Source organism: Capra hircus, chromosome 18 (genome assembly GCF_001704415.2).
Source record: "Capra hircus breed San Clemente chromosome 18, ASM170441v1, whole genome shotgun sequence".
NCBI classification, from domain to species: domain Eukaryota; kingdom Metazoa; phylum Chordata; class Mammalia; order Artiodactyla; family Bovidae; genus Capra; species Capra hircus.
This window is the reverse complement of record NC_030825.1, coordinates 58,791,781-58,819,486: the sequence shown is the minus strand read 5'-3', so window position 1 is coordinate 58,819,486 and position 27,706 is coordinate 58,791,781. Positions and strand designations below refer to the sequence as shown.

Here is a 27,706-nt window from a genome sequence, read left to right as displayed (position 1 = left end):
TTTTTTTTTTTTAAGGCAAGAATACTGGAGTGGGTTTCCACTTCGTTCTCACGGAGAATTTTCCCAACCCAAGAATGGAACTCGCGTCTCCTGTATTACAGGAGGATTCTTCACGCTGAGCCAGCAGTGATTTGCACCTTAAACGCTCCTCGGCAAACTACACTAATTTCCGCCCAGAAAAGGGGAGAAGAGTAGCCAGGAGCCAATGGGAACAGGGAATCCAACGTCTGGGGAAATTTTTTGCCCCTGATACCGGGCTAAGCTTGAGCCAGTATCAAGGGCCAGGCTTTCTGAAAACGAGAGTCCAGAAATTTTGTAAGGAATAAATAAGATAATTCCGGGCAGAATAAAAAGTCGTACAAGAAAGGAAAAGTAATCATAGTATACTAGTGGTTGAACTACAGTGTTATACAGTATATAGTAGTATATAGTCATATATAAATAAATACTACTTATAGTTCCCAGGTCCGGCCGCAATGCAAGAGACACAGAAGACGCGGGTTCGATCCCTGGATCGGGTATCTCCCCTGGAGGAGGGCATTACCAACGCGATGGACATGAGTTTGAATAAGCTGCGGGAATTGGTGATGGAGAGGGAAGCCTGGCGTGCTGCAGTTCATGTGGTTGCAAAGAGTCGGACATGACTGAGTGACTGAACTGAACTGAACTAAAAGATGGGGAGAATGGAGGCTGAATTGATAGTTATAAATATCTACAATATGATTAAGAAAAAGATAATCAACCTAAAACAAAAAAGCAATAATGATATAAGAAAATAAATAATTTATAAAAGTAATAAAAGAATTCCCTTGTGGTCCAGTGGTCCACTAAAGGGGACTGGGGTTCAATCCCAGGTTGGGGACCAAGGTTCCGAAAACCTCCAGCACACGAAGAATACAACAAAAGACTTAATAAATGTTACCAAGTAAAATAAATAAGCAAAGTTAAAATAATATTTTTTCACTCTTTAGAACAGGCAAAGACTAAAAGATGGATGAGGTATTTAGAAAGCAGGCACTCTGATAGAATTAGACCTTTTTTCCCCATATCTAAAATGAGGATAATATTTCTGCCCACCATTGACAGCTTTCATAATATTAAGTAAAAAAATAAAATTACTGTTTAAATACACCCCTAATCAAAAAAAATGTGCATACATTTAGTAAAAATTAGCTTTTACTTTTCAGTTGGAGTTCTTGAGGGAGGATAGATTAGTAAAGTGGACTCAACTAATAGAACAGTTTTGGACAACCTGGAATAATCAATCCAATTCAAACTTTTCATTCTCTCTGACTCTTTCAACAACTCCAATTCTAAACAATTCTTCACTAGACAAATGTGAAAACATTTCAACTGAGATAAAGCCTGCACAGAAACTTCTCCCAACAATTTCTGGTCTGGAAAAAAAGTGTGTTTGTCACTCAGTGGTGCCCCACTCTTGCTCCTCTATCCATGGGATTCTCCAGGCAAGAATGCTGGAGTGGCTGTAGTCGTTCCCTTTTCCAGGGATCTTCCCGACCCAGGGATCGAATGCGATCTTCTGCATGGCAGACGGATTCTGTACCCACATTTTCTGATCTTCTATTCCTCCCCAATTCACTACCTTTCATCTTAGTCAGAACAAAACCCCTCCAAGCTAGCTCAACCCTGCCAGCAACCCTCTCACCTTCCACCCTAGGGATGTCATCAAACTTCCACCCCCAACTTTGACTGAAGACCTTTTCCTTCAACTAAATGTGTTTCCTGTGTGTCTGCAGAAAGGCATGCTGCCTTCCTCTACCACCTTGGCTTCTGCAAACCCTGTACCGTTCCCTGAAATCGCTCCTGCTGCTGCTGCTGCTAAGTCGCTTCAGTCGTGTCCGACTCTGTGCGACCCCATAGATGGCAGCCCACTAGGCTTCCCCGTCCCTAAGATTCTCCAGGCAAGAACACTGGAGTGGATTGTCATTTCCTTCTCCAGTGCATGAAAGTGAAAAGTGAAAGGGAAGTCGCTCAGTCGTGTCCAACTCCTCGCGAACCCATGGACTGTAGCCCACCAGGCTCCTCCATCTATGGGATTTTCCGGCAAGAGTACTGGAGTGGGAGGCCACTGCCTTCTCCGCCTGCTCCCAACTCCCTAAAGGACTCCTTTTGCGGTTCGGACATGCGCACCTTTTTAAATATGGCTGCGCCCACTGTGAAGTTTTGTACCTCGGACGTAGCAGCGGCAAAGCGAAGGCGTACATGTTTGAGTTTAGTGCGCCTTACTAGGAGGACACCAGTATTCCGCCGAGATAGACTAGAGCATGCTAATTCCCCTTTGCAACGCTAGCGATTGGCGTAACAATCACTACAAAACAAGTTTAGAAGGGCAGGGAAATTGGTTGTACGGCTGGCTTCTAAAATGGCGGGCCCCATAGATATCAGCTAATAGGGTACCGCCATACTCTTGTCATAGTGTCTCTGTTTAAAAGACGCGAAAACTAAACGGAATTTTCGTTGGTGGAAGGACGCCCCGGGGTGACGGTTGTCAGACTGCAGACTAGGGTGCTATAGAGAATAAACTTGACCTGCGAGGTGGAACAGCCGGGCTTGTGACTCTGAAGAAAGTGATGGACTGTGCCTATTGCTACCCACGCAACGGTGCGTGAAGAATCTATTAAGGAGTCTCAGTTTCGCTTTCTGGGAGCAGAATCAGTTTGAGCTTTGTGGAGATATGAGCTTTGAGTTAAGGAAGGCCTATGGGGAGTCTTTAGGAGAAGAAAGCCCTTGTTGGGGAGGGGATGCATTCCGTTAATGAGGGAACAGAATGGTCAGAAATAAGGCAGCCCTGGGGGTCACGGTATCACAGTAGCGTGGAGACAGATTTGGGGTGGCTTGGGGTTAGCATTTATGGGAGAGGTCAGTGACTTTGCGGTCTTGGAGGCAAACCAGTGTTTGGCATGGTTTAGCGGGGTAGTCAGCGATTGGAATGCACTTAGGGGATAGGTCAGAGATTTGGGGCATCCTTCGGGGGAATGTTATTGATTGGGGGTGAATGACATGAGGTGTTAGAGGAAGTCAGAAATTGGGGTTTGAGAGTGTGTCAGAGCCTGAAAACGTCTTCTGGAGGAAGATCAGTTCTTAGGACAGCCTTAGAGGGATGTCAGCGATTGGAGCTTTCCTGGATGAAGGTCAGTGACTGGGGAATCTTTGGGCATAAGTCAGTGATTGAGACGTCTTTTGGGAGGTTCTCTGATGAAGTGTCCACAATGGCAGGTTCGTGATTCAGACATTCTTGGTTGGCAGTTCAGTGTTTTTGATGTTCTTGGCCTGGGCGAATATTTGGGATGTACTTAGTGAGGGGTTCAGTGGTTGGAATATCCTTCTGGGTGGCCTTGTAAGGGAGGTTAGTGCTTGGGGCAACTGTTTCTTGTCTTTGAGTCCCCAGTGCTCACTGAGAGTCATGGGGATCTATGTATTTGAGTCTGGATAAACGAATGATAATCTGTTAGAAGTCATGAACTATGAAATAGCCATGTGGTCCATATTTTGGGTATGATGTTGTTAGGCATTGATACATAAGAAATTTATGGGAGTTGGAACTTGAGAGATCTCTGCATTTTAGAGGACTTTGGTGTTTTAAAGCCCATTGACTTCTCATAGTCTACATTACTGCCTTCGTAAAAACCTGCTTTCCTCTGTCCTTTAAATCACCTCCTCCTCTTGCTGTCTTCACAGTGCTTTGCAATGACCAAGATTTACATAAAATCTAAGGTTAAATGCTTATTCTGAAGGATGTGGTATCTGCCCCTCTAATTTTCAAACTTACTGCATATTTCTCTGGGATCCTTCGTTTTTTCATCCTTCTGATGCATGAGAGGACTTTCCTACATCCAAAATCTTGATAACCAGAAATACACATTGTTAAAACTTTGATGTTTCCTTTTCCAATTTTTTTCTATGATTCATTTTATTACAAAAATGTGATAACAGTGCATAAATAGCTTATAATTTGCATTTTTAAAGAAACTTCAAAACCTTCAAAAAAGAAAATTAACCTTATATGGTAGAATTGTTCCAGATTACTGACTTTTGGTACAAAGTCTTATTGATAGCTGCATAGTATTCTACAATGTGAATCTCCTCGCAGTGTTGACTGAAGTTATATTCTTTGCACTAATTTGGATAGACATGACTTTGAAATATTCACATAGGTCTGGACATTGCTTGTTAAGTTTATGCCTAGATCTTATCTATGTTTGCTGCCATTTCAAACAGCTTCTCTTTCTTTTGAACCTTCAGTTATTTTTATTTTATAGCTATAAAAGTAATCAACTTTTTTTCTCTTCTATAGCCTTAACTGAGGAGAAGGCAATGGCACCCCACCCCAGTACTCTTGCCTGGAAAATCCCATGGACGGAGGAGCCTGGTAGGCTGCAGTCCATGGGGTCGCGAAGAGTCGGACATGACTGAGCGACTTCCCTTTCACTTTTCACTTTCATGCATTGGAGAAGGAAATGGCGACCCACTCCAATGTTCTTGCCTGGAGAATCCCAGGGACAGGGGAGCCTAATGGGCTGCCGTCTATGGGATCACACAGAGTCAGACACGACTGAAATGAGTTAGCAGCAGCAGCATAGCCTTACTGAACTCCTTTTATTACTAATGTGTTTGAACTGATCCTTTTAGGTTTTCCAGGTGAGCAGTCAGAACACCTGCAGATAAATTTAACTCAGAGAAAAGAATATGGACTTCAGATTTGGGCAGACCTAGGTTTTTATTCATATTCTGCCACTTACTATGTGAACTTGGGCCTTTCTAAACCTATGCTGCTTTTCCCATTTGGTTAAAAAACTATCAGTACTACCTATTCAAATACTTAGAATACCTAGCACATAGTAAGTACCCAAGAGAGGTTAGCAAGCACTATTCCAGTATACACACACACACTTACATGCACACATGCTTCCCAGATGGCTCTAGTGATAAAGAACTCACCTTCCAATGCGGGAGACATAAGAGACTTGGGTTTGATCTGGGCCAGGAAGATCCCCTGAAGGAGGGCATGGCAACCCACTCCAATATTCTCGCCTAGAGAATCCCATAGACAGAGGAGCCTGACAAGCTATAGTCCATAGGGTCACAACGAATTGGACATGACTGAAGCCAGGCTTCAGCAATATGTGAACCATGACCTTCCTGATGTTCAAGCTGGTTTTAGAAAAGGCAGAGGAACCAGAGATTAAATTGCCAACATCTGCTGGATCATGGAAAAAGCAAGAGAGTTCCAGAAAAACATCTATTTCTGCTTTATTGACTATGCCAAAGCCTTTGACTGTGTGGATCACAATAAACTGTGGAAAATTCTGAAAGAGATGGGAATACCAGACCACCTAACCTGCCTCTTGAGAAATCTGTTTGCAGGTCAGGAAGCAACAGTTAGAACTGGACATAGAACAACAGACTGGTTCCAAATAGGAAAAGGAGTACATCAAGGCTATATATTGTCACCCTGCTTCTTTAACTTATATGCAGAGTACATCATGAGAAATGCTGGACTGGAAGAAACACAAGCTGGAATCAAGATTGCCAGGAGAAATATCAATAACCTCAGATATGCAGATGACACCATCCTTATGGCAGAAAGTGAAGAGGAACTCAAAAGCCTCTTGATGAAAGTGAAAGAGGAGAGTGAAAAAGTTGGCTTAAAGCTCAACATTCAGAAAACGAAGATCATGGCATCTGGTCCCATCACTTCATGGGAAATAGATGGGGAAACAGTGTCAGACTTTATTTTGGGGGGCTCCAAAATCACTGCAGATGGTGACTGCATCCATGAAATTAAAAGACGCTTACTCCTTGGAAGAAAAGTTATGACCAACCTAGATAGCATATTCAAAAGCAGAGATATTACTTTGCCGACTAAGGTCCGTCTAGTCAAGGCTATGGTTTTTCCAGTGGTCATGTATGGATATGAGAGTTGGACTGTGAAGAAGGCTGAGCACCGAAGAATTAATGCTTTTGAACTGTGATGTTGGAGAAGACTCTTGAGAGTCCCTTGGACTGCAAGGAGATCCAACCAGTCCATTCTGAAGGAGATCAGCCCTAGGATTTCTTTGGAAGGAATGATGCTGAAGCTGAAACTCTAGTACTTTGGCCACCTCATGCAAAGAGTTGACTCATTGGAAAAGACTGTGATGCTGGGAGGGATTGAGGGCAGGAGGAGAAGGGGACGAGAGAGGATGAGATGGCTGGATGGCATCACTGACTCGATGGACGTGAATCTGAGTGAACTCCAGGAGCTGGTGATGGACAGGGAGGCCTGGCATGCTGTGATTCATGGGGTCGCAAAGAGTCAGACACAACTGAGCGACTGAACTGAACTGAACTGAAGCAACTTAGCACACACACATATATACACATATATATACTGTTTCTCTGGATTTTAGCCTTTTAAAAATTTAGTTTAAAAAAATTTCTTTGTAGTGACCCTTCTCTAAATGTAGATTTAGTTTTCAATACAGTTTTAGCACAATTACATAATTTAATGAAGATAGCTTTGTTGCTTGTGTTTCTTTCTTATAAAATAGACCATCAGGTAGTATATGGTACTTTTTTTCTCCTTAAACTATCACGTTAACCTACCACCACATACAAATAAAAACTCATACAACTCAGAAAAATATTGTGCTCCCAGTTATAGTTTGTCACAGGAGTGAATTTCTGTAATCCCCAGGTCGTGGCTTCCTGGGATGAAACAGTTCTTGAGGGAAGGAACTGAAGGTGCCAGAGCAGCCTGGCGTCCTTCACCAGAGACTCTGTACTGGAGCTGCAGGGAGGTAGCCAGAACCAACAACAGAGCAGATACAAGAGGTGCTAGCTGAACCTAGGGCTCCAGAAAATGCCTGCATCCCAAGTGAGTAGTATTCTGCATATTTATTTTCCTTTCGGCTTTCTAGTGGATTTTAGGAGGTTAAATCATACATATATTAAGAGAAAATGTTTATTCAGTATTTATGAAGGTTACTCTGTACCAGACACAGCATGGAAAGATGAATGTCTGAATTCAGAAAAAAGTACTGAGACAAAAGATCAACTTCACAGTAAGGTTTATAAATTTATAAAATTTATTATTTTTATAATTTATAAATTTTTATAATTTATAAAATTTATAAATAAGAATTTATAAATCATGTTTATATAAATTGTTTGAAGTTAGAACATAGATTATAGCCTGTGAGGCTCTAAATGTTTAGTAAAATTGAGCACATGGGAGTCCTGTGTGCCAGTCCTGGCAGTCCAGTGGTTAAGACTGTCCTTCCACTGCAGGGGGCCTGGGTTTGATCCCTGGTTAGTAAACTAACATCCCACCATGCCTCACAGTGTGCCAAAATAAATAAATAAAGAGTAGAAACTTGTCTCTGGTATCCCCTGTTTTTCTACTTATCTATTGTTGCCTTGTTAGTCACCCCAAAATCTGGTGGTAAACATTTATAATCCTCATGGATTCAGTGGGTGTAAATATTCTGTCCACATAGTTTTTGTGTGACACTGAATTCTAGGATGGATCTTCGAGTGTTTACATGTGTCCCATTAGTTATGATTGTTTCCAGAGAGCTTATGTAGGAGCAACACATTACAAATTTTGAAAAAAAAAAAAAATTAAGTATCAGCCTGGTAGACTGCAGTCCATGGGGTCGCTAAGAGTCAGACACAACTGAGCAACTTCACTTTCACTTTTCACCTTCATGCATTGGAGAAGGAAATGGCAACCCACTCCAGTGTTCTTGCCTGGAGAATCCCAAGGACAGCGGGCCTGGTGGGCTGCCGTCTATGGGGTCGCACAGAGTCGGACACGACTGAAGTGACTTAGCAGCAGCAGCAGCAGTTTTTTTGGATACATAATACTTTTGTTCTATAATGAGTGAGAATTTCTTAAACATTACAAATGGTGACACAAATATACTAGCTTACAGATATGTACAATGTACTACTTTATGCTTCAAAAATGCAGGAAGGTGTATATATATATATATATACACATATATATATATATAATTTTAGATCTAATGAACAATTTAGTGGGCCCTGTGGCGATGGCATGTATCTTTTCAGGTTTCAAAGACCATCCTCAGTTTCAGTGATTTGCTATAAGAGCTCAACAGTATTCAGCAAAGCATTTATTCTCATGGTTATGATTTATTACAACAAAAGGATACAGATTAAAATCAGTAACAGAAAATGGTGCGTAAGGCCAGGTCTAGAAGACACCAGGCAGAAGCTTCCTGTTGTCTCAATAAAGTCATATGGATTTTGTTTCCTTTTCCCAACAATGATTTGTAAGAACACATCTCATGTGTGTGCTCAATTGCTTCAGTTGTGTCCAACTCTTTGTGACCCTATGGACTGTAGCCCACCAGACTCCTCTGTCCATGGGATTTGCCAGGCAAGAAGACTGGAGTGGGCTGTGCCCTCCTCCAGGGGATCTTCCTGACCTGGGGATCGAACCGGCGTCTCTTACATCTCCTTCACTGTCAGGCGGGTTCTTTGGTTCTTTACCACTAGCGCCACCTGGGAAGCCCAACAACACATCTCCGGTATTGCTAATTAGTGTCTAGGCTTTTTATTTGCAGTGGGTCACATAGGGAAGGCTGACTACATCAATGGCTGACGTTGGTGTCCAGGCCGTGGACAGCTTCAGAAGTCAAGCAACTTCCAGAAGTCAAGTTGCTACAATGTGGCCCAAGACCCCTAATATAAATCACATTGATAATATTAGTGAAGCTTAAGATATTCTCAGTGTCAAAGTTTCATATAGTCCAGAAGTTTATAGAGTTAAACCCATATGTCCCCTATCAGTCCTTTTTCTTTACCTGCAAGATAAATAATCCAAAAACTTTTTATGTATATTCTTCTGACTTCCTGTGTCAGTACTCACATATGTAAATGTGTATTTGTATGAATTTGAGTTGAGGGCCCATGACTCAAACTCAGTGATTCTCTAGAAGACCTCACAGGACTCAAAAGAGCAATGTGTTATATTTCTCTCTCTGTAAGCTAGTGTGTTCCTTCAGGGTAAAAGAAAGTCTTCCTTATAAAGGAATACTTAATACGTTGTCTGTCATAGGTGCATACACACAGGCTGTAGGTGGTTTCCAGATTAAAGATTTCAGGATGTTCTCTGTTCTATTCTTCTTTTGTGAATCGATGAACATGTGAGTCTCAGAATGACTGAATAGAAGCACAGGCAGAAGACACCAGGCAGAAGCTTCTCAATGAAGTCATGTGGATTTTGTTTTCTATTCTCAACAATGATTTGTAAGAACACATCTCGGGTGTGTGCTCAGTTGCTTCAGTTTTAAATTTTAAAAAATTGGCTTTTCCTACAAAGTAAAATGCAAAACTTATTACACAGAAAGCAGTCAAATAGCTCATCATGGGAAAACTTACAGGAAAACTTCTGAGACATTCCTATTTATCTTCATAATAGTAATCAATGATAATTCCTTTAGAATTTATAGGAATGTTCTATTACAGGGCTCAGTGTCATTCAAGGATGTGGCTGTGGTTTTCAACTGGGAGGAGTAGCAGCTACTGGACCTCCTTCAGAAGAACTTGTATCAAGATGTGATGCTGGAAAATTTTATCAACTTAGTATCAGTGGGTAAGAAGAGCATTCTGGGTACTGTAGGCAGTGGACTGCCTTTTCTTTCTCAGGGATGGAAGGGGTGGAGTCTTACAGCTGCCGTACTTTTCTAGACTTGAGTTTCATACGTCATAGATTTTAGTACCTTCTGGCCTCTTAGTTTTCTTCTCCCACTCCCAAAGCAAAAGTCCTTTACTTGGCCAAGTTGGAATTTGTTCAACCCCTTAAATATAACCTTATTCTACAGAGGACTTGTATTTGAGTCTGTGGGTCCTCTGTAATTCCCCTTGAGTAGGGTATGATGTTACCAAAGCACATGCATTCTACCAGTTGCAACAAGCACCACGGATAACAGGAAAAAACCCAGAGTCAGACTCATTCCGGTGAATGAAAAACCAGCGCCATGGGATAAAGGGAAGTATCAGTCTTTGCTGGCCAGAAAGAGGGAGGCACCTCAAAAATATCCGGAGAAATGTTCTTGAAATTTTTAAGCTCTCAATATGACTCGGAACAGCTGACCTGAGTTCCCACCTAACGTGAACATTGACTCCTTTTCTCTTTTTCTTGGCCATGCAGCATGGCTTGTGGAATTTTAGTTCCCTGACCACCAGGGATCCAACTCGGGCCCTTGGCAGTGAAAGTGCTGTGACTTCATATTTTAATCTCTCCATGTTAGGTCTCCTGCATTGGCAGGTAGATTCTTCACCACTGAGAAACCACCTGTAATTATCAACTTGCCTGTATTAGGTCTCTTTTGCCTGATTTAAAAAACACACACACACATTATTTTAGATATTCTGATCAGATCCCTCTCTAGTCCATCTTGGAACTTGCTCTCCTAATTAATCTTTCTCTCTGTTATCCTCAGTGTACTTGCCTTCTCCTTGTCTCCATCTCCTTAATCCATGTTTATATTAATAGCTCTCTTTTCTTATATATTCAAGCATACATAAATTCTCCATTCTTCTCCTTCTGTGTATCTCTCACGCCTCTTGTGTGTGCATGCTAAGTTGCTTCACTCGTGTCCGACTCTTTGTGACCCCATAGACTGTAGCCTGCCAGGCCCCTCTGTCCATGGGATTCTCCAGGCAAGAATACTGAAGCTGGTTGCCATGCCCTTCTCCAGGGGGATCTCTTGGACCCAAGGATTGAACCTGCATCTCCTGCATTGGCAGGCGAGTTCTTCACCATTATCGTTACCTGGGAAGATGCTTGTAGTTTATTCCTTTTTTCTTTTCCCATCTTTAAATCTCCTTTTACTTATAAATGTCACAGACTTTAGGTTTATACTCACAGTCTCCCTTCCTCTTTTCTCTTTGGCCTTTGCTGAGATCCTCTTCCTTCTGTTACATGGTCATTGTGGATTCATTGGTCTGTTTCTAGAAGACACCTGACAAGTTGATAATTACAGAGACTGGCACGAAGTAAACCATGGCAACCTGGAAACTATGGAGAGTCACCACAGAGATAATGCATGTGGAAAAGTATCTTCTCTGAGCTTAAACCTTGAAGTTTCTTTAGCACAAATATCTCATACACCTGACATACTTGGGAAATACTTGAAACCTAATCTAGAATGTATTACTCAGAATAAAAGCTACACAAGAAATGAAGTGGAATTTAATCAATGTGACAAGTTATTTCTTTATACTAAGCATGAGAAAATTCTTAATAGACAAAAATACGACGAATATAGGGAACACATTAAAGCTTTCAGCCGTAAGTCACAGCTTATTAAACACTGGAAAACTCAAATGGCAGAGAGACACTACAGCTGCACTGACTGTGGGAAAGCTTTTTCCCAGAAGTCAGACCTCATTAAGCATCAGAGAACACACACCGGAGAGAAACCCTATGGGTGCAGTAGGTGTCAGAAAGCCTTCAGCCAGAAGTCCCATCTCATTTTACACCAGAGAACCCACACAGGAGAGAAATGGTTTGAGTGCTGCATGTGTCAGAAAGGCTTCAGTGATGAGTCACAAGTCACATTACATCGAAGAACACATACAGGAGAGAAGTCCTACAGATGTGATGAATGTCAAAAAAGCTTCGGCAATCAGTCACAGCTCATTATTCATCAGAGATCTCACACGGGAGAGAAACCCTATGGTTGCCATGAATGCGGAAAGACATTTCCCCTTAAGTTTAGCCTCATTTTACATCAAAAAACACATACAGGGGGAAAACCTTATGGATGCAGTGATTGTGGGAAAGCCTTCATCCAGAGATCTGAGCTCATCAGACATCAGAGAACTCACACAGGAGAGAAACCTTATAATTGCAGTGAATGTGGAAAAGGCTTTAGTGTAAAGTCATTCCTCAACACTCACTGGAGAACTCATGCAGGAGAGAAGCCCTATGGATGCAATGAATGTGGAAAAACATTCTCCATCAAATTTAGTCTCATCCTACACCAAAGAACTCACACAGGTGAGAAACCCTACGAATGCCCTCAGTGTCAGAAAGCTTCCACCTAAAAGTAACATCTCACTATTTATCAGAGGTCTCACACAGGAGAAAAACCCTACAAATGCAGTGAATGCCACAAAGCCTTCAGCCAGAAGTCGTATTTCCTTATTCATCAGAGAATTCACTCTGAAGAGAAGCCTTATCAATGCCACAAATGTGGGAAAACTCTCCCACAAGTTTAGCCTCATCATTCATCAGGGAATCCATACAGGTGAGAAACCCTATGGATGCGGTGAATGTGGGAAAACTTTCCCTATGAAGTTTAGCCTTGTTTTACATCAGAAAACACATACGGGAGAAAAACCCCACGAATGCCATGAGTGTCAAATCTTTTGCCCAGATGCCACATCTTATATACCTCAAAGAACTCACACAGGTGAGAAACGTTACAGATGCAGTGAGTGCTAGAAAACTTTCTCCCACAAATTTAGCCTCATTTTACATCAGAAAACTCATCAAGAAAAGTCATGAAGAAAGTTAATATCCAAAAGTTGTCACTGAAAGGAAATAGCTCATTACACTCCAGAGTTTACGTAGGAGTGAAACCTTAAGAATGAAGCAGATTTGGACACTTTCCAGATTCATACCACGTTACTTTTATCAGACAATGGTACTACATAGAATGCCAGACAGGAGGAAATACCTTTCCTGATAAATGTCAATTGAATGTAGGCTAGAGGGAACAAATAGGAACTTCTGTGTATGTATTAATGGTGGGGATGTTGTTGGTATGAAATTTAGCTACAGAGAATTGACATTTAGGGGAAAGTCATGCTTTCATGGTATCATTTATGAGGGAATTCATTTCCTGTACTTTTGACATAATACACAGCATTACAGAAATTATTAAATATGTAAATAAAGACAGTAGTTAGAAAACAAAGCAAAAATTATAGCAGAACCATGTGAAAATACATAAGTGTTCTGTACCTATTTTAATAATAACATGATTTTTGTATTTGGGAATTGTGTGTGTGAGCATTAATGATTGTGACTCCCTAGTTCATGTGCTTAAATGTCATAAAATTTTACCACAGAATATCTGCACTGTGTCTTTGTATCATCATAATGCTACATGAATTGTAAATGAACTACATGGTTCATTATTTTAGTAAAAGAATATTATGACTTAATATCTTGCCACCTCTACCATGCCCCACTGTATGCTTTATTAGTAAGTGGGCCTGGAAATTTCTGAATCTTTCTTGAGTAAAACTTTTGTTTTCATTGATCCGAAGATGGAAAAATTGTCCCATGTATTAACAACGCTTAAGTGAAAATGCAGCACACAGTTGATTGCTTGACATATTTAAAGGGAGAAATGGGTACACAAAATATTAGTGTATCATACAACCAAAGGTACCTTAAGTGAAAGTGAAGTCACTCAGTTGTGTCCAACTTTTTGCGACCCCATGGACTGCAGCCCACCAGGCTCCTCTGTCTATGGGATTCTCCAGGCAAGAATACAGGACTGGGTTGCCATTTCCTTCTCCAGGGGATCTTCCCAACCCAGGGATTGAACCCGGGTCTCCTGCATTGCAGGCAGACGCTTTATGCTCTGAGCCACCAGGGAAGCCCAAAGGTGCCTTAGATTGGATGAAATACAGTAGAAATCATCATCTTTATAATAGTCTGTCTTCTAAACCAGCCAGATATTTAGGGTTTGAAGATGATGACTATTCATAGGTTTTATATACCCCCTTTGAATTCTGAACAGTTTGAGATAAAGTCCCTGGTATCAGAAGATAAAATTAAATATTAGCTTGAGTCCTGGTATTGCCTGATAGGATGTGTGGTTTGTTCCTAAGGACAAATAAAATATTCCCCCCATACAGCTCAAGATGCACTTCCTTTTGAAAGAGTATAAACCAAACTTTAGAGATGTTTTTATTAATCCCTTTCTAGAATGTAATACAAAATCTCAATTTTTTTTTCTTAAATGAGAATTAAACTCTTAAGTTACAAGGAGCTTGACTCTGGTTTCCTTTTGAAGCACATTTTACATTAAAGTAAAACACAAACCTCAAAGAACAATCCGCAGACTGGGAGACTATACCTCAACACTTAACTGGAAAAGATGAAAACTTAGAGTGTATAAAGAACTCTTATGAATCCATGGGTGCAGAAAAATTAGGATCATTAAGACAAAGAGGGTTGCTCAGCATCCAGTTTTGACAGGGGGTTAATGGCAACCCACTCCAGTATTCTTGCCTGGAGAATCCCATGGATGGAGGAGCTTGGTGGGCAACAGTACACGGGTGGCAAAGAGTCGGACACGACTGAGCGACTTCACTCGCTCACTTCACTCTAAGCTGTAACCCACTACGGTTGCTGACAGTGCACTGAGAGGAATTTAAATAGGAAACAACAGGCATTCTGTGCTTAGAATGCAAGAGAATGGGCAGGCAGGGCTCACAGGCCATTAGATGTATACCTCAGGAAGGATTTTAGTGACACTGGATTCCAGCATCTTCCCATACAGAGATAAGCCTTAAAAAGATTAACTTGAGACTTTTTTTTTCCTTTATGATTAGCAGTAAATCTTTTACCAAGATGTATGCCTAACTGCATGTATTTCTATCCAGAAAGTATATATAAACGGGCTTCTCCCTTACCTTTTCGGAGCAACCTCCTCAGAGCTAATGTCATCCCCAAACTGGGTTCACCTCTTGGTGGGTGTCAAGCCAATAGGTACACCCAAGCCAAAGAATAGAAGAAGGAAGGATTTATTACTTGCAGCAAGTAAGAACACCAGGGATCTTTACCAAAGCAGTGGCTCCTGGGAACTGCAAAAGTGAAGGCGTTTTAAGCTAAGGGCACATGCACATTCATGAAGGGGCTTGAGCAGAGAATTCAGCATAAAATTGGGCAAAAGTTGAGTGTCCAGCTTTAGTAGATTGAAGTCAGAGGGTCAAGATCATCAGTTTGGTCCTTTACCTAGTGAAAGTGAAAGTTTAGTTGCTTAGTGGTGTCCAATTCTTTGCGACCCCATGGACTCTAGCCCACCAGGCTACATTGAATTCTCCAGGCAAGAATACTGGAGTGGGCTGCCATTCCCTTCTCCAGGGGATCTTCCTGACTTAGGGATCAAACCCATGTCTCCTGTGGCTCCTACACTGGCAGGTTGATTCTTTACCATTGTGTTACCTGGGAAGCCCCATTGTCCCCTTAAGATCATTGATTACGGAGACTGTTTAAGGGCAAGAATTATGGCCAGGCTTAGACGACAAAACGGCTTAGGCTAAAATGGGTTCTCTCATGTCAAGAAAGCCACGCCTGGTTCTCTTTCTCTGAGAAATCTCCCTAACCCATATGCTTACACTAACTGGGTGGCTGTGGTCCTTAGCAAGAACCTGAATAAAACTTAAAGCTCACAACTGTTATTTTGTGTGTTTTCCAGTCAACAGATCAATAAGGAAATAAGAGTAAAAATCAATAGGTAAATATCCATAGAAGAGATGATTCTGAATAGCCAATTAACATGAAAAGATACCAAACTGCATTTTTAACTGAGAGCAGGCCCATTGTTGGACAGCCAATTCTCAGATTTTACTTCTTTTATCTTAAAAATTACAGCAATTCCTGCTGGATAGGATAGTTTTAATAGTTTTGGGGAACATATCTGTAAAGTGACAGCTGACCAACTTATAGTATCCTAAAAATTTGTAAGGAACACTTGATGTGTCTTTGCCAAAGTATGACAGGATGGAAGGGGGCAGGGCACAGCCATTACAAGAATGACACAGCCACTGAAGATACGACAAACTGGTTAGAACCTACAAGGCTTTGACTAGCCTACACAACTGCCCATAGACCTTGAGCCTCATTATACACTCATTGTAGTACATTAACAGAGAAGGCAATGGCACCCCACTCCAGTACTCTTGCCTGGAAAATCTCATGGGTGGAGGAGCCTGGTAGGCTGCAGTCCATGGGGTCACAAAGAGTCGGATACGACTGAGCAACTTCACTTTCACTTTTCACTTTCATGCATTGGAGAAGGAAATGGCAACCCACTCCAGTGTTCTTGCCTGGAGAATCCCAGGGATGGGGGAGCCTGGTGGGCTGCCGTCTATGGGGTCACACAGAGTCGGACACGACTGAAGCGACTTAGCAGCAGCAATAGTACATTAATATGCTAAATAACACACCCACCAGTGCCAGGACAAGGTTGACCATTTTAAAAGACCAAAAAGGGGGTGGTGGCCCAATTCCTGAAAACTGTTTTTCCCCACTAATAGTTTAAATAATCCTCCCACTTGTTAGCCTATAAAATTATTCAACCCATAAAAACTAACAACCCTCTACCCCTAGACTGCTCTCACTTGCCTAGGGCATGTGTATTTCTCTGAATAAACTCACTTTCACTTTACTATGGCTCACTCTCTCCTGAGACCTGGGATATGATCATTCTCTTGCTCCTCCCTTCTCCTGCAACCACAACCCACTGCTGCTACAGCTGGAAGAAGCTTGGACTAAGATGCACAGATAGGGTGATGGGTGAGCAGAGAGAAGGGGCTGTACATTAGTTCAGTTCAGTCACTCAGTCGTGTCTGACTCTTTGCGACCCCATGAACCACAGCATGCCAGTCCTCCCTGTCCATCACCAACTCCCAGAGTTTACCCAAACTCATGTCCATCGAGTTGGTGATGCCATCCAACCATCTCATCCTCTGTTGTCCCCTTCTCCTCCTGCCTTAAATCTTCCCCAACATCAGGGTCTTTTCAAATGAGTCAGCTCTTCACATCAGGTGGCCAGACATTTTTGGCTGGACATTAAAAAGTAACAAAACAGCACAAAGATGCCCCAGAATTGTCTCCCAATAATATTAGATGAAAGCAGAGGTGCTAAGGCCTTAATGATGTTGTCGCAGAAAGAATGGTTGTGTGTATTTTGAGACCTACCAGAACCCTGTGGGGCTTCCTGTTCGTAGGAAAAAGGCTTTGGGCTCCTTGACTTTCCAGGAGTTCAAAAGAGCAGATTCAAATAGTTTTTCTAATTAAGGAAGTAAGGGAACTCAGTAACAAAGGAAAAGCAGTCAAGAAATAATATTGCAGCAATATTATTATAAATAATATTAATATAAAGCAGGGTCCTGGTTCTTCTTCCAAGGATATACATAACAATATACCTTTCAGCTTTGGGCTGAGCACAACATTCCTGGAACACTATCCATTACCTCACCACCAACCAAACAGAAGAAAATCACATATCCTGTAGCCCCCCTGCCCCGAATTTTGCGTTTAAAAACTCTTCCCCAGATTTCCCTGGTGGTCTAGTGGATTAGAATCCTCCTGCCAATGCAGGGGACAAAGTTTCAATCCTTGGTCTGGGAGGATCTCCACATACCTGTGGGCCACAACTACTGAGCTGGCAAGCTTCAACTACTGAAGCCCTTGTACCTAGAGCTGTTGCTCTGCAACAAGAGAAGCCACCGTAATGAGAAGCCCATGCCCTGCAGTGAAGAACTGCCCCGACTCTGCCACTAGAGAAGGCCAGCACACAGCAACAAGGGCCCAATGCAGCCAAAAATTAATTAATTAAAAACAAACAGGGACTTCGCTGGTGGTCCAGTGGTTAAGAGTGCCTTCCAACATGGGGGATGCATTTTTGATCCCTGGTCAGGGAACTAAGAGCCCATATGCTTCAATTAAGCATGGTGACTAAGCTCCCATGCTGCAATGAAGATCCCATGTGCCTCAACTAAGATCTGATGCACCCAAATAAATAAATTAAAAAAAAAAAAAAAAAAAACCTCAAACAAATACTCTTCCCTCAAAACCATCAGGGAGTTCAGGGGTTTTTTAGCACAAGCCATCCTTCTCCTTCCTTGGCCCTGCAGTAAACCTCTCTCTGCTCCAAACTGCAACATTTTGGTTTGTCTGGCCTCACTCTGTATCTGGCACATGAACTTGTGGTCAACAACATGTGTCTCCTGCATTGCAGGCGGATTCTTTACCTGTTGAGCCATCAGGGAAGCCCCTGTATTGCCTTTAATTACACAAATGACTTATTGTCACATATTTGGTCTTTGTACATACTTGGTCTTTGTCGCTGGTTCTTGGGACAGAGTTCCTAAAACATCTGCAATTTCCTGAGAAATAGAGGAGTATCTTTTTTTATTGATACCAAGCCCCTCTGAACCATCTGTGAGTGTATGCTAATGAGGTGACTCAGGACAGGTCCCTAGAAAACTTTAAGACGGGAGCTGATCCCAGAAAGACCAAGCCTTGACTGGAATGTTTGGCTCTACCTTCTGATCTCAATAGACAGGAAAGGAACTGGAGATTGAACTCTGTCACTAGTAGGCAGGGGTTTAATCAATCATTCCTGTGTAATAGAACCACCATAAAAACCCCAACAGGGTTCAGAGAACTTCCAAGGAGGCAGGCCGATCCCCATGCTGGGAGGGTGACTCATCCCAACTCGATGGGGAAAGAGGCCCTTGCACTCAGGACCTTTTTACACTTGGCTCTCCTTACCTTTTCATGTGGGTGTTCATTAATATCCTTGATGAAAGTGAAAGTCGTTCAGTCATGTCCAACTCTTTACAACCACATGAACTATACAGTCCATGGAATTCTCCAGGCCAGAATACTGGAGTGAGTAGCTTTTCCTTTAGGGGATCTTACCAACCCAGGGATTGAACCCAGGTCTCCCACATTGCAGGCGGATTCTTTACTCGCTGAGCCACACACAGGAGGCCCTATATCCTTGATAATAAACTATAAAGGTAAGCATAACATTGTCCTCAGTTCTGTCAGTTCTTCTAGCAATTTATCCAATCTTAGCACGGAAATTATGGGAACCCCTGAGTTGTAGCCAAGCTGGACACAAATGCAGGGAACCTGGGACTTTGGACTGGTGTCTGAACTGAAGGCACTCTTGTGATACTGAGCCCTTTAGCCTGTGGAGCCTGATGCTAATTCTGAGTTGTCAGTGTCAGATTAGGGTTGAAGCTGAAGACCAAATATTAGAACAAAAGATGTTCCTAGTGCTTTTACCACTTAGGAGACTACAAGGGTTTCAGGATCTCTAAGCTAAGCCAACAACCAGGGATAGACACCTCTATTATTTCACACCCTCCATTTTAGTGATAAGAGAAACACTCATATTACAGGGGACTGTGTTGTTATAGAGATCGCTGACACTGTAACACGGATGTGGCCGTGGATGTCATGTTGGAGGAGTGGCAGCTCCTGGCCCCTGCTCAGAAGGCCCTGTACCGGGACGTGATGCTGGAGAACTACAGCAACCTGGTGTCTGTGGGTGAGGACAGTGGCTTTTCTTTCTTCAGCTTCTGAAGGCTTTGTTGTGTCTGTCATGCTCTGAAGTGGTAGATTTTTGGTCTCGTCTCTTGTCCCAGACAAGAAGGTATACTCTCTTTTCATTTTAGAGAAAAGCCTTTAATTTACAAACATACAAATTGCGTAGTCCCTAAAAAGCATACTGTTCTCAGCATCACAAATCTCTGGTGACATCTGATGAGCCTGAGTCTTCTGGCATTTCCCATGAACAGGGTATCAGGTTAGCAAACCTGATGTACTCTCCAAGTTGGAATGAGAAGAACCACCATGGACCTCAGATGATTAAGTTCCCGGTCACCCTCATCCAAGTAGGTGAGAGAGAAGCAGCAAGACGGGCAAGGCTGTGGAAATCACCTTTCAGTTCCTTAGAGAAGGCATCCCAGTGGGGAGGGGTGCAGAGGACACAGAAACAGCCTCCATGTAGCCCTCTCTCCATAAGAACTCTTTTTCTGGGTGGGAATTTAAAGGAAAATATACCCCTTTATCTCTTCTTGGAAAGAATCCATGTATTTCTCCTTAGATGTCAACGTTCCCCCCGCCACACCCCACAGTCTTGCTTGGATTTTCAAATCTTCCCATACTTCAACATTTGTCAGAGTATGATTTTATGTTCCTTTCATGTCTCTTGCTATGAAACTCCTCCTTCTGTGTCTCGCTTCTAAGAGGAAACTTTGAATTCATCATTGTCTTCTGACACATACACGTTCCTGCCCCATTGGAAAATATTTCCCCTTATGACATCCAGCCACACCTTGGAAGCCTTTATTCTTATGGTGACATGATCTCTTAACATGTATTTATGTTTTTCTTTTTTCCCACTCTGAGCTGCTTCAAAGGTTCTGTTGTTATCCTCTGCTCTCATAGACTATAAAACCTTATTTATTTAAATGTGTTAAGCCCTTGTTCTCTGGCCCATGTTCCGTAACAATGTCTAATACACCTGCTGCTACCATATATTTTACCTGTCTCCATGGCAACTCCCAGTAAGTTCACACTTTTTGTGTGAGATACTAGAAGCATCTTCCCTCCAAGAAAATCCCTTTCCAACATCCTTTCGGAAATTGAGACTCTGCTGCACCTCCGTACATCTTAAATCCTGACATTACCTTGAATCTTCTTTACCTTCTGCGTGTGCATGTGTCACTGCAGTCATCTCCAGCTCTTTGCAACGCTATGGACTGTAGCCTGCCAGCCCCATCTGTCCATGAGATTCTCCAGGCCAGAATACTGGACAGGGGTGCCATTTCGTTCGCCAGGGGATCCTCCTGACCCAGAGATCGAACCTGCATCTCCCACATGTCCTGCACTGGCAGGCGGGTTCTTCACAAGCACCACCTGGGAAGCCCCTCTTTACCCTCTGTGCTCCTGCGTTTAACACCTTTGCTGTTCCTATTCTTTGTTTCATTAGAGAAGATCTTTCTAAAATTTCTCATTCTCAGTTCGTTAGGCTAGGGAGCCTAAACAAAATCGTAAAATCTCGTTAGTGAGTCTTATCCTTCCTTGTAAATAAATCCTCATTTCTTCTACATCTCGTTACTTCCTTTGCTTCTTCAAACCACTGTCATGTTTGAACTGCCTACTTTATTCCTTATCTTGTTTATTCTGTTTCCTTTCCACCTGCAGAATATGACTTCAGTTTAAGAATTTTTTTGTGTTTCTCCAGTACCGGCACCATGTCTGGTTTGTGGAGTAGCCATTAATTAAGGATGTGTTGAATGAATGTCTTTCACCATTTTGAAATTGGGTGTCCCTCCAGTCTGTGAGGTGATGCTAACAGTGACGGTATTTAACTGTCCCCAGGGCCTTATTTATAAAGCAAACAAATCTATATTTATTCATTGTGAATTTACTCTATTTTACACTGATGGCTGACATCTTTTGGGTTGTTTGGTGTTTTATATTATCATGTTTTTAACCATTTCCAAGAGACAGGAGTTAATGCTTAATGGATGCAGAGTTTTTCAGTTGGAGAAGATGGAAAAAAAAAAAATCAGCGATGAAACATGCTGATGGTTGTACAACATTGTGATTATACTTAATGCCACAGAACTGTACACTTAAAAATGGTTAAGGGACTTCCCTGGTGGTCCAGTGGTAGGACTCTGCTTCCACTGCAGGGAGCTTGGGTTCAATCCCTGGTCAGGTAACTAAGATCCTGCACGGCCCAGCCCCCCTAAAACCATTAAAACAGTAAAATTTATCTTATATATATTTAACTATAATTTTGAAAGGTTTTTTAAAGATAAGGTACTTTTATGCTTGGAATTTCTTTTCTATTTGATATCTTGAGTTTTTCATTAAAGAGCCAGATCACCCAAAGGTATTTTTGAAATAGTTTTATTCCATCTGATGCTCATAAAGTGTTCATTGTTATCTTTCCTAAACGTTAAGGAAGTGGATGATCATGTGCAGTTGCACTGGCAAAACCAAAATATGCTGAAGTGTTATGAACAGAATGCATTTGGGAATATTATTCATCACAGCAGAAGTTGTTTTTCCTTTAAGGCCAAATTATGATGTATTTGATTTACACAGGAAAACTCTGAAATCATATATAGATATAACCAACCAGAATAAAAGCTGCAACAAAAAGGAGCCTGCTGAGCTTAATCGGGATAGGAGATCCTTGCTCCATGCTCATCATGAACAAACTCATACTGAAACTGAACATCAGGAAATACACAAAACAGAGAACGCCCATGAATGTACTGAATATGGGAAAGCCTTCCTCAAGAAGTCTCAGCTCAATGAACATAAAATAATTCACACAGGAAAGAAACCCCATGGATGTAGTCTGTGTGGGAAAACCTTCTTCAAGAAGTTCAAGCTCACTGAACATCAGAGAACTTACAAGGGAGAGAAACTCCATGAGTGTTGTGAGTGTGGAAGAGCCTTCCTCAGGGAATTTTAGCTTATTGAACATCAGAAGACGCATATGGGAAATAAACTCCATGTATACAGTATATGTGGGAAAGCATTCTACAGAAAGTTCAAGCTAACTGAGCACCAGAGAACTCATACAGGAGAGAAAGCCTACAAATGTACTGAATGTGGAAAAGCCTTCTTTAGGAAGGCAAAACTCACTACACACCAACAAAACAAAACAGGAGAAAAACTCCATGTATGCAGTGAGTGTGGAAAAGCTTTCTCCAGAAAATCACAGCTCATTCTGCATCAGAAAATTCATACAGGAGAGAAATCTTATATATGCAGTGAGTGTGGGAAAGGTTTCATACAGAAGGGCAATCTCCTCATACATCAACTAACTCACACTGGAGAGAAACCCTATGGATGCACTGAATGTGGTAAGGCCTTCATTCAGAAGGCATGCCTCATAGCACATGAGCGATTCTATACAGGAAAGACTTCCTTTGTATGTACTGACTGTGGAAAATCTTGTTCACAGAAATCAGGACTCTAAACCTCAGAGAGTTCACACAAGAGAGAAACCTTATGTGTGCAGTGACTGTAGGAAAGCCTTCACCACAAAGACAATGCTCACTGTCCATCGAAGAACTCACATGGGAGAGAGGCCCTATAGATGCAACAACTGTGGGAGAGCTTTCTCCCACGTCATGTCTGGTTAAACATAAGAGGATACACATAAGAGAGAAACAAGTAGATTCCGTGAAGCTGGACAAAGGGTCACAGCTTCTTAGATACTAGTGAACTCTTGCAGGGGAAAAACCCTGTTAATATAGTGACTGTGCAGATGCCTTCTGTGACCCCTCAGACATCATTACACATCAGTGGACTCCTAGCAGGTGGGAATGTAGTCCTGATGGAACAGCCAGCTGCCAGATGTGCACCCTCAGGAGGTAACAGAGAGTTTGTGCAGGAGAGAAAGGTTTATGGATGCCATGAATGTGGTTATGCCTTCAGTGGTCAATTACATCTTATTTTATGTCACGAAAAATACATAGGATGAAAACTGGTGCATTCTCTTTGGAAAAGCCTTGGGCCATAATGTATAGCTGATTGCATGGTTATATGTAAACAGGAAGCCTGTGAATGCAGAAGTTAGGAAAGCTGTGTTTTGGAAGAAAGACTGCATCATCAGTGATTACCATTGGTCATAGGTGAGCTTATAGTGGGTAAAAAATATGAGAGTGGTAAAACCCTTGCCCCCAATAGGTATCATTACATACTAGAGAGAAACTGTTGGAAAGCAGTGAATGTGGCAAGGTTTTCAGTGGTACATTCTGCCTCATCCATCAGCTGGTGAAATCATACACAAAACACTGTGAACATCACTACTTGACAAGTATCTTAATTAGTTCTTGTGAGGCAAAGCCTGTGAAAATGAGGGGTATTTGAGAGCTTTATGTACCATTTCCCACTTTAATGCATTACAAAATATACCTGATGTACATTTTTGGATAGGAAACCTGGAACCATATTCTTCGTTACTATGCTTAAAAGTGGAAATGTTAGTCACTCAGTTATGTCTGACTCTTTGTGACCCCATGGACTGTACCTGCCAAGCTCCTCTGTCCATGGAATTCTCCAAGCAAGAATACTGGAGTAGGTTGCCATTCCACTTGCCAGGGGTTTGACCCAGGGATCGAACTAGGGTCTCCTATATTGCTGGCAGATTCTTTCCTGTCTGAGCAACCAGGGAAGCCTGGTTACTATGCTTATGTTTCCATAATTTTAAGGAGATAATCTACCTCACATCACTGGTTATATTCATTTCGTATATTCATTCATTTCTCCCAACTGAAAAAAAAATTATCTTCAACACCCACCCAGTATATGATAATTAGCTGCTACATTTCTTTGACTCTAAATATATTTAAATATTATTTCAGCAAATTGTATTTTCTAATAAGAAAAATGAATATTAAGGTCATAAATGCAACTTAATGTCCTTGAATAAGCTTAACTTCAACTGATAAATAAGACCAAGCATTATACAATAAAGGTCACCTTAAATGTGATTTTTTAAGATTTCCTAGACTTGCAAAGGTAGTGAAATGAAGGTTTGCAAAGTGAACTGAAAGCCCAAAAACAATTAGTAATTTAAACCTATAAATTAGATAATAAAATACATTGCAACACAGACCTTGGGTTTTTTTGTTTTTTTCTTTTCCCTTAAAACATGAAAAGATGGGCAATCTGAACACAAATTAAGATTGCTTCTCTCCTAGCTCTCCCCTTCTCTGGTTATCCAGATTATTCTCAGAATCCTGGGAATATGAAAGTCTACACTGGTTAACTCAGCTGCATTCTTCCTTCTGGACATAGTTCCCTAACCCTATCTTTTGCCTCACTGATGGGATGGAAACAGATGCCAGGAAGAAAGGTGGGTAGTTCCATTTCCTCCTAACTCAGGCACTCTTGAGTCTAACATGTTTGGGAGTCACATGAGGAAGAGAGAAGTAAATTTTGTAGAATCAACTTTGGCCTGTTACCTCATTCTCCACAGAGCTGGAGAGACTGAATCAGATCGAGAATGAGTCGAGGAGCCCTGCAAGAGTGGGCTGAATCTGGTTCTAGCCTGGAATACTACAGGCCTTTAACCTATCTGGCAAATGTTTTCTGAATCTCTATAATCACTGAACTGTAGCCAGGAGTAATGTCAGTAGTGACTACTGCTGGAAAACTGGGTTTGAGGAAGGGCATGATGTCAGGTTCCTTAGGGAGAAGCTAGTGGTTGAGGCATGTAAGTAGATAAGGTATCTTAATGGCATTGTACATGTTCTTTAACAATTAACACATGATGTGAAAACTCAAGACTCACTTGGAGTGAACATCTTAATTGTTTTCTTAAGGGTTGTAATGTGGAATATATTAAGATCCTAGGCCATACATAAACATTCCTGTATTACACTGCTCTGGCTGCCATACTGAAATACCAGTGTAGGTGGCTTAAACAGAAGTTAATTTTCTCATAGTTCCAGAGACTAGAAGTCCAAGGTCAAGGTTCCAGCAGATACAACTGGAGTAGAGCCCCACCCTTACAACTTCATTTAACCTGAATTACTTACCTTAGGAGTCCCATCTCCAAATAGAGCCACAGTGGGTTTCAGGGCTTCAGCATGTGAATCTGAGGGGACACAAACATTCAGTCCTTAAAATTCCACCACTGGCCCTGTCCCCTCCAATCACGCCCTTCTTGCATGCAAAATACATACATTTCATCCCAATAGCATCCCAATAGCCCCCTGGATTAACTCTAATCCAGGACTTCCCTAGTGGTTCACTGGTTAAGAATCCACCCAAGGGAAATGGGTTTGACCCTTGGTCCAGGAAGATTCCACATGCCTATGGCAACTAAGCCTGTGTGCCATAACTACTGAGCCCACATACTGCAACTAAATAAAGCCCCTGCCCAACAAGGAAGACCCAACACAGCCAAAAACAATACCTTAAAAAAAAAAAGTCTATATCCAGAGTCTCATCTGAGCCAAATATAGGTGAGACACGATGTCCAATTCATCCTGAGGAAAAATTCCTCTCCATCTTTGGACCCGTGAAACCAGGTAAGTTATGTTCTTCAAAAACACAATGGTGGGACAGAGGTATGATACATACTTCCATCATAAGACAGATAAATCATAAGGAAAAAAGAGTGACTGGTCCCAAGCAAGTCCAAAAGTTAGAGAAACAAATTCCATTAAATCTCAGGGCTAATGTCTTTGGTTCACTGCTCTGCCCTCCAGGCACGATAGATCACATTGTAGGTGGGAATCAAAACTCTCACTATAATGAGGAAGACAAGCCAACAACTTTCCTTTTACATTCTGCACACCAGTACTGAGACAGGCTGGGACCCAGGACACTTTGCTGCAGTGCCTGCATCTGGACAAACGGCCCATCCAGGATACAGAGGAACTATAAGGGACTAAAAATAACTGCCTGGCATAGGCAATAGGGGCAAATTATGAACAAGATACACAAAGATCCAAACCCAACTGCTACTTTTGAGGTACTGTGAGCAAAAGCAGGCTCCTATGTGTGTTCCCTGCAAACAGTCCTAAAAGGAATGGGCAGACCACCCAAGCCACCCCTCCCCTGGACCTGCCCTCCCCTCACACCATTTAATGGACCAGATCACCACCTGCCCTGTAGCAAGAAAGTGTACCTGTTACTTGTTTTCACTTCCTCCTGCTACAGCACCAGGCCCAGTAAAGCATTGCCTGAATTTATCTGACCTCTTACCAATTTCTATTGGCTAGAATCCAAGAACTTGGTCAGTAACAGAATGTACAGCTCAATGAAACCATGTTATTTTTCCTGTACTTATACCTTCTATATTTCCAGCACCCAGATCCCTGTTTGCCACAGAGTATGCATTTTATAAACATGTATGAATGTTCTCTGAACCAAGTTGTATAATTACAGGGTTGTTGAGTTGGTACATCGTGTCCGACTCTTTTGCGACCCCATGGACTGTAGCTCTCCAGGCACCTCTGTCCATGGGATTTCACAGGCAAGAGTACTGGAGCGGGTTGCCATTTCCTTTTCTGACCTTCCTCACGTAGGGAGCGGTGCTTTAGTCAGTTGCGTCACAGTACTCAACAGAATCACTTCCCTTAGAGCTTTTGATTCAAGTATTTCTCACCTTGGTGCAAGTGTGCAAGTAAAACCTTACCCCATCTTTGGCTCATCCCACTGTGGAAGGGGGGAACCATGCTTCTCCGCTGGCTTTGCCCCTGATCAAAAGTGTTTCCCATTTCCTCTACACCAGTCATTACAAGAGCTGTATAATCCCGCCGTTTTACCCACTTTCAGACCTGTGCGCTTCTGAACGGTTCTCTAAACCCTACAACACCCTCTCCAGTCCGCATTCCTAGAATACTGCTCGGTTCTCCTTCAATTGTTGCTAGGTTTGGCTTGGGATCCCTCCCTGTTGGATTTCTTTGAGACGGTCGCGCTTCTTAGCTTCATCTTAAATCAAAGGGCCTTCATGTCCGCGAACATCTCTGCCCAGCCTGCAGAGATCCAGGTACCCTTGAGTTTCTGAGAAGCTAAGCATTTGTGCAGCGCCCCTGGCAAATGTTCAAAGTCACAGCCCAATGGGTCAGGTGGGCTGAAAATAGGGTGAAATAAGTCCTTTTCTTTTTTTTTTTTACAAATTGAAAGCAAGTCTATTGAGATAAATATTGGACATCAATTGTATGAATCTTTAAGTCCTTTTCGATAGCTTCTCACCGTTTTACACCTTCCCGCGAAAGGAAGAAAAACGAAGCCCTCACCGATCAAACGGAACTATGTGGAAAAACGGCTGCTACTGGTAAAGAGCCGCGAACCCGGCGCGGAAATGCTGCGTCATCGAAGGCTCGCGAGAAGTCAGGATCCGGGTCTTTGGAACGGCCG

The 27,706-nt window shown here is 42.1% G+C and overlaps 2 protein-coding genes and 1 long non-coding RNA gene across 3 annotated transcripts; all 3 read left to right on the top strand.

The window, feature by feature from the left end:
• Positions 2,464-10,691, top strand: LOC108638020. Its single transcript, XR_001919553.1, has 3 exons — positions 2,464-2,622; positions 6,698-6,877; positions 9,499-10,691. It is a non-coding gene; the product is annotated as an uncharacterized LOC108638020 (long non-coding RNA).
• Positions 11,028-13,360, top strand: LOC102181713 (zinc finger protein 239-like). Its single transcript, XM_013971607.2, has one exon. It carries the CDS (start codon positions 11,056-11,058, stop codon positions 12,082-12,084), a length of 1,029 nt encoding a protein of 342 aa, XP_013827061.2. The 5' UTR covers positions 11,028-11,055; the 3' UTR covers positions 12,085-13,360.
• LOC102181423 (zinc finger protein 350) lies at positions 22,271-24,437 on the top strand. The gene is given in 4 exon segments (XM_018062961.1): positions 22,271-22,801; positions 22,803-22,955; positions 22,957-23,019; positions 23,021-24,437. Coding segments are annotated over 4 exon segments (990 nt in total). The 5' UTR covers positions 22,271-22,319; the 3' UTR covers positions 23,313-24,437.